Source organism: Dromaius novaehollandiae, unplaced genomic scaffold (assembly GCF_036370855.1).
Source record: "Dromaius novaehollandiae isolate bDroNov1 unplaced genomic scaffold, bDroNov1.hap1 HAP1_SCAFFOLD_37, whole genome shotgun sequence".
Lineage (NCBI taxonomy): Eukaryota > Metazoa > Chordata > Aves > Casuariiformes > Dromaiidae > Dromaius > Dromaius novaehollandiae.
The window spans coordinates 1,260,189-1,267,252 of record NW_026991398.1 but is presented as its reverse complement, the minus strand read 5'-3'; the positions used below and the strand labels follow the sequence as shown (position 1 = coordinate 1,267,252).

Below are 7,064 nucleotides of genomic sequence, written 5' to 3'. Positions count from 1 at the left end.
GTGATGATGTTTTCCTGAATGCAGAAACACAAATCTCAACTGGATGAGTTTATCCCACATCCTTTTCCGCAGAGCTGCTGCCCAGCCAGGCAGTCCCCAGCCCATATCACTGCAGGGTGTTGGTCTGTCCCAGAGGCAGGACCAGGCATTTGCTTCATTTTTGAATTTCACAAAGGTACTGGCCACCCATTCCTCCCGCCTGCTGAGATCCATCTGGATGGCAACTCTCAACCTTATGACTGTTCTCCTGATGAGATGCCATCTGCAAATGTGATGAGAGTTGTGTCCTCCAGGTCACTGATGAATGTTAAACAGGACAGGTCCCAGTATAGAGTCCTGTATACTCCACTTACAGGTAAAGCACAACTCATTCACAAAAGCCCTCTGAGCTTGATCATCCAACCGTTTTTTTTACCCATCCAATTGTCTACCCAGACTATCATAATGCCTTACTTGTATAGAAGAGCATTCTTGGAGACAGTGTCAAACGCCTTACTAAAATCATGAAATGACATCCACTACTCTCCTCTTCTCCACAGCTACACATCTTTTATCATGAAGGCAATCAGGTTGCTCAGGAATGATTTGTCTTCAGCAAATCCATGCTCAGTGCCAAAAAGACACTGAGCTCCTCAGACCTACCTGCAGCTGCTGTTACTAGTTTCCCTGCCCAATCCAGCAGTGAGCCAACATTTTCCTTTTTATTCTTTTAGTGTAACTGAAGCAGTAGCAGCTCTTCTTCATGCCCTTGGCGTCCCCTGCAAGTGTCCACCCTAGGGGAGCTTTGGCTTCCCTAACACCATCCCTGATTTGCTGGACAACATTTCTGAATTTCTCCAGCCTCTCCCTTCCTCTACTATTCTTCCTTATTGTCCTGCAGCTCAGTTTGGGGTTCCCAGTGTAGCCAAGCCAATCTCCCAAGATGTCGGCTACTTTTAGCGAGTATCACTATGGACCATTCTTGTGCTTGGCAGGTGCTGTCCTTAAAGACCTGCTGGCTTTCCAGAGCTCCTGGGCCCTTCAGAGCTGGGATCCCCCATGAGTCCCTTGAACAGACCAAAGCCTGTTCCTCTGAAGTCCAGGGTCTGTGCTCCACTACTGTCCTTGCTGGCTCCCCTCAGCATCTGGAACTCCACTTTTTCATGGTCACGGTAGACAAGGCTGACACTAACTATTCCATCCCTGATCAGTTCCTCCCTGTTGCAAATTTCCAGATACAAGAAAGCATCATGAGCATTGGCCCATCTGGCAGCTGTGCTAAGAAGTTGTCCCTGATGCCCTCCAGAAACCTCCTGGCCTGCTTGCACTCTGCGGTTTGCCCTTTCAATGAATGTTAGGGAGATAAAAGTCCCTCCTACAAGAAACAGGGCTCTGATCCACAGATTTGCTCACATTGCTTAAAGGAGACTGCATCCATCTCCTCACCCTGATTAGGTGGTCTGTAACTCCCATCATAATGTCACCCTTACTGTGATGCTCACCCACAAGCTCTCACCCAAATCCTTGCCTCTCCCGTGGAAGTGCTTCACACACCCACGCTGCCCCTCCACACAAAGGGCATCCCCCCTCCTCATCTTCCCTGACAGTCCCTCCTGAAGAGATTGTACCCTACAAGCATTGCCCTCCAGTCCTGTGAGTGATTGCAGCACAACTCAGTCATTCCTATGATGTTTCAGATCTCTGACAGCTTGTACAACTCCAGCTGTTCCTGTGTGTACCCCAGGCTGCATGCATGTGCATGTATTTGGGCTGCAGAGCCTCAGCTGTGGCACAGAGCACAGACTGGTCATGGCAACACCTGTTACCAATGGCCAAGGACACCGTGTGTACAATGGCCCCATTTCTGAGCAAAGCCATGCTGGCATAGATAGCAGATGGCAATGTAATGGTGAAAGGAGGTTCCCACTAAGAGAGCAAACCCTGCAGTGCCCAAGGCCAGGGAGAAACAGAGCTGGGCTGTGCAGGAATGGCAGAAGAGGGGTTTGCTGCCTGCGCTGACTCTGCAGCACCATGGGCCCTGTGACAGAGGTGAACCAATCTCCAGGCAGGACAAGGTGTCACTGAAGAAGTCTCTGGGCCTGGACAGCCACCCTGAGGACATCATTAGCACAGTCCCTGTTCCTATCATCTGGGGGAGTGAGAAGAGGTTCAGGGGGAGGAGAGCAGGAAGGGTTTGAGTGTGCAGAGACTAGAGCAGAGACCTTGGTGTGATGGGCCTCCCATTTATGCAGCACATTTGAATGTAGACAGGATGGACTTTCCCTAAAGGCAGAGGTAGGATTCAGTTGTTTGGGCACAGGTAGGAAACCTGAGATGCCCTGGGGCACTGGCCCAGAGCCATTCGAAAGGGGCATGCTTTTGCTGTAGGTGCCATGCTCTCCTCTGCTGGAGACATGGTTGTGCTGGACACCACAGGCATCTGACCTATAGGCCCTGCAGGCCTATTTCTATGCCATTGAATCAATGTTATGCACTGGAGTACATCAACAGTTTGCGCTGTAGGGAGCTGCCTGTGTCTCACATTTATAGTGAGTGGAGCTCTCATAGTAGCAGAAGGCATCTGGGGTCATTTCAGATGGCCAAGGAAATTCTCCAATTTGCCCTATGCTGATGCTGTAGAAGGATACAGGTCTCCCAGTTGCTCTGTCAGAGCAAGCAGACACTGACATATGCCTGGGACCACATTTGTCTCGTCAGCTGTCACCAGGTGTTTGTGTGTGAGCAACTGACTCCCACCCTCCATCTCCAGTGATTACAATGGGAGCTTAGGCAAGGAGCTCCCATGCAGACACCTATGTTGTGCTCACATCAGCTTGAGCAAGGGGAATCTCGCCTTCTGTGTGCTTTTGGAGTTCATGGGAGGGAGCTGCATCCCACTCCAGCCCAGGGGCTTCTAAACGAGCATGTGATACACAGATTGACTTAGCTGAATGAAAATTCAAACCATGGGTAAATGACCTCCCTTCTTGTCCTCTTCTAGGTGTCCTGCCTAGTTTAGAGATGGGAATAGGGGCTTCCAGAATGGGACATTTCCACCTCTCGTAGATAACCATCCTTTGATGAAATAAGTGACAATGCTGCAACTGGTCTTTCTGTATTGTTTAGAGAGGGACCAAAGGTGATTATTTTAGTTTATTGCACTGAACATTTCCCAGGAGGAGGGAGCACAAGGGACAGAGAAATTCAGGCCTTCAGCTGGGCCTCTGCTCCTGAGTGGGGCCAGGCTCCTGGGATGGAGGGAGCTCATGGCAACCTGGCAGCACTGCCCAGACACAGCTGTGTGCAGGAGCAGCTCCTCTGCAAAGAGCAGCAGGGCTGTGGGCACTGCCTGCTGCTGCTGACATGAGATGAGAGAAGGCAGAGAGAAGTGGAAGGCAGTGTGGAGTGGGAGGACAGAGGAGAGCTCCTCGTGGGGGAAATCTTCACAGCCCTTGACACAGTAAGTTTCTGGCTGCAGGGCAATGCTACTGAGGTTCCTGGAGGGGTCTTCTGAACCCAGCCTATCCAATGACTGGAATTTTAAGTATCGCTCTTCTGGCTTCTCCTTTGTAGAGGAGGGGGAGGTGCTTCAGAGCAGGATTCCTGCCACACCATCACAGGGACAGGACATCCTGCTCTCGTCTTCCGGAGATGGCTGCAGGCGTATGAGGCCAGGGAGTGCACCCAGGTCTGCGCAGGGCTGTGATTCAGAGCAGCGTCCCTGCACCCCAGGGTGCTGTGTGCCTGGGGCAGTGACTCTGCTGCCTGCAAGGGTCAGCCCTCAGCCTGCCTGGGGAGCTGCCCATGGCACTGCAGGGAGAAGCTCTGGGTGGCAGGGCAGGTTCATTCTCCTGCTGAGAGGGTGCTGCGTGGGTCAGGGTCACAGCTGCTCACAGCTCCAGCTCAGCCTCAGCACATTCCTGAGGGGACTTTTCAAGAGGGAGCTCAGGGCAAGGTCTACTTGGAATGGAAGGAGCTTTCCTTTTAGGGTATGTGCTTTCAGTTCCCTAATTTTTGCAGGGCAACAAAAGGAAAGAGTTTTCTGGTTTGACAAAGAACTGGGACTCCTAAACCTTCCCTCTCAGACAGAGATCTGTGAAAAACCTCAGCAAGCCCCTGGCCAGTGCCCTGTACAAGAGGTTTCTGTAAGGCAGGACTGAGCTCTGAAAGGTAGAACTGAGGACACACAGGGTAGGATGGGATCTTGGGACAGAGAAAGAGCTGCCAGCAGGGACAGCTCCAGGCAGCAGAGATGGGCAGGGAAGCCCAGCAGAGCCTCTGTCCTGACAGCCATGGGGTCCAGGGCATCAGCCACCTCCTCTGCAGCCAGACCTCTGCCAGAGGAGAGGGGCATCTCTCCTGCCACAGACCCATTTCATACTGCTTAACAAAGAGACTGAGAGCAACTGTCCTGCCAGGTGGCATGCCCATCTGGGTATGGTGAGGGCTTTCCCAAGTCCCCCTGTCTCTCTCTCTCTCCTTGCCTCCCTTGGCAGCAGGATCATCGTGTTGCTTCTTGTTTCCCCTGCTGTCCATGCTGCTCCTGTTCTTGCTTTTGGGCTCCCTGGGCTTGGGGGTTTTCAGCTGCAGTTCAGACACTGATGCCGCAAGTTGTGCAGCAGAGGGATCTGCTTGGGAATGAAGTTGCCCCAGACCCCTTCTAACCTGTGGAGTGCCAGGAAATGCAGTCCGTGGGGTTGGGAATTGAGCTGACTCTCCCTTAAGGACAGCCCGTCTTTATTCCTAATGGTCCTTTGACCATATCCCTGTGGTGTCCTGTCAGGCTTTAAGCTGCCCTCCAGAAAGGCACAGCTGTCTCATAGCATATCTGTGATATCTGAGAGACCCATGAAGAAGGTGCAGAGATGCTGAGAGTATGAAGGTGATGGTGGGAGGCTGTGGACGGACAGCTGAAAAGAGCCCTGTGTGTCCTTAGTTAGAAGGGGAGTGTGGAGACCTCTCTCTGGTGCCCTGAGAAAGGGAGAGAAGGTTGGAGATCTGCACTTTGAAATGGGACTCCTCTGCCCTCAGCAGGGGCTTGTTTGTTTTCAGAGTAACATCATCGGCCAGCTCAAAGAGGTGTGAGCACAGGAGAGCTGGGAATGAGACTAATAGACACACTGGCTGTCCTCCCTCTGCACCAAGTGACAGAGGATGCTCTCCTCTCAGGGCTCACAGTAGAAATGCCAAGGATTTCTCCTTTTAAGGGGCACTACCCAGGGGTGACAGGGCATCTCAAAGAAAAACAATATTAAGAAAATACCCAAAACTCATTTCTGCAACCCTCATTCCTTAGAACTGGGAGTGAAGATGCTGAAAAGCCCTTCCAAAAGACGAGTGGATTTCATTTGACAGAAATTGTGAATGTCAGAGCTAGTCACCCCCATTCCAATGAACCCTCTTCAGGTACGGCAGGACGGACTCTACCGGAGCGCGTGGGCTAATGTCCCTGCTCCTCATGACACTCTCAGCCAGCACAAACCAGAACTCAAGCAAGGGAAGTGGGCAAAGGGCTTCCCTATAAAGAGAGAAGCAATGTGGGATTTTAATGACAAATGGAATGTTTTATTAATTTATTTATTTTCCTTTAAAAGTCTCTCCTAACATGTCCCTCTATTTTTCTCTTTGGACAGTCCCCCATGCCTAGTGGGAGCCAATGTCCAACGACACCTCCTTCAGTGAGTTCCTCCTCCAGGGTTTCGCAGACACACGGGAGCTGCAGCTCTTGCACTTCTCGCTCTTCCTGGGCATCTACCTGGCTGCCCTCCTGGGCAACGGCCTCATCATCACAGCCATAGCCTGCGACCACCACCTCCACACACCCATGTACTTCTTCCTCCTCAACCTCTCCATCCTCGACCTTGCCTCCATCTCCACCACGGTCCCCAAATCCATGGCCAATTCCCTGTGGGACACCAGGGCCATTTCCTACCCGGGATGTGTTGCCCAGCTCTTTTCCTTCTTTTTCTTATGTTCAGCAGACTATTATCTTCTCACAGTCATGGCCTATGACCGCTTTGTCGCTATCTGCAGACCCCTGCACTATGGGACCCTCCTGGGCAGCAGAGCTTGTATGAAAATGGCAGCAGCTGCCTGGGCCAGTGGTTTTGTCAATGCTCTCCTGCACACTGCTAACACATTTTCAATACCACTCTGCCAAGGCAACACAGTGGACCAGTTCTTCTGTGAAATCCCCCAGATCCTTAAGCTCTCCTGCTCAGACTCCTACCTCAGGGAACTTGGCCTTCTTGTTGTTAGTCTTTGTTTAGCTTTTGGGTGTTTCATTTTCATTGTGCTGTCCTACGTGCAGATCTTCACTGCTGTGCTGAGGATCCCCTCTGAGCAGGGCCGGCACAAAGCCTTTTCCATGTGCCTCCCTCACCTGGCCGTGGTCTCCCTGTTTGTCAGCACTGGCATGTTTGCCTACCTGAAGCCCCCCTCCATCTCCTCCCCAGCTCTGGATCTGGTGGTGTCTGTTCTGTACTCGGTGGTGCCTCCAGCAGTGAACCCCTTCATCTACAGCATGAGGAACAAGGAGCTCAAGGATGCCCTGAAGAAACTGATTCAATGGGCCCAATCTCAGCACTGATAACTGTCCATTTTGCATCAATTCCTCAGGGTACCTCCCATCAAATCTGTGTGTTTTGCATTTCTTTCTTTCTTATTTTTCTCTTTTTGCTTTAAAAAAAAAATCAGGTTCATGTTATGTGTCAGGGCAGGACGGACGAGGGAAGCAAGAGACAACCCAATATGGGTGATAAACAAGCTTCAACTTCATTGGTAACAAGCACAGCTTATATAGCTCATTCGACTCTCGATTACATACTTGGCGCACATCCATTGGATAAGAATTGTACACGCCCTCCTGACAAGTCTCTTGGCCGACTGCCAGGGACTTCCAGTGTCCGTTAGTGGTGTGCTGTTTGTTACCTACACTGTGCTGTAACTAAAGGTCAAGTAAAGTTCAAAACCTCTGTAATTTTCCTCAAGCTAGCACCTATACAAGCATCTCCATAGAACTGTGTCGCTGTTCCTCAAGCCATTCCCCAACAGTTATGTCTACTCAAGAATCTCTCATTTGAATC

The 7,064-nt window shown here is 51.2% G+C and overlaps 1 protein-coding gene across 1 annotated transcript; it reads left to right on the top strand.

The window, feature by feature from the left end:
* Positions 1–5,620: 5,620 nt before the first annotated feature.
* Positions 5,621–6,568, top strand: LOC135326187 (olfactory receptor 14A16-like). The gene has a single exon (XM_064504039.1). It carries the CDS (start codon positions 5,636–5,638, stop codon positions 6,566–6,568), a length of 933 nt encoding a protein of 310 aa, XP_064360109.1. The 5' UTR covers positions 5,621–5,635.
* The last annotated feature ends 496 nt before the right edge of the window (positions 6,569–7,064 follow it).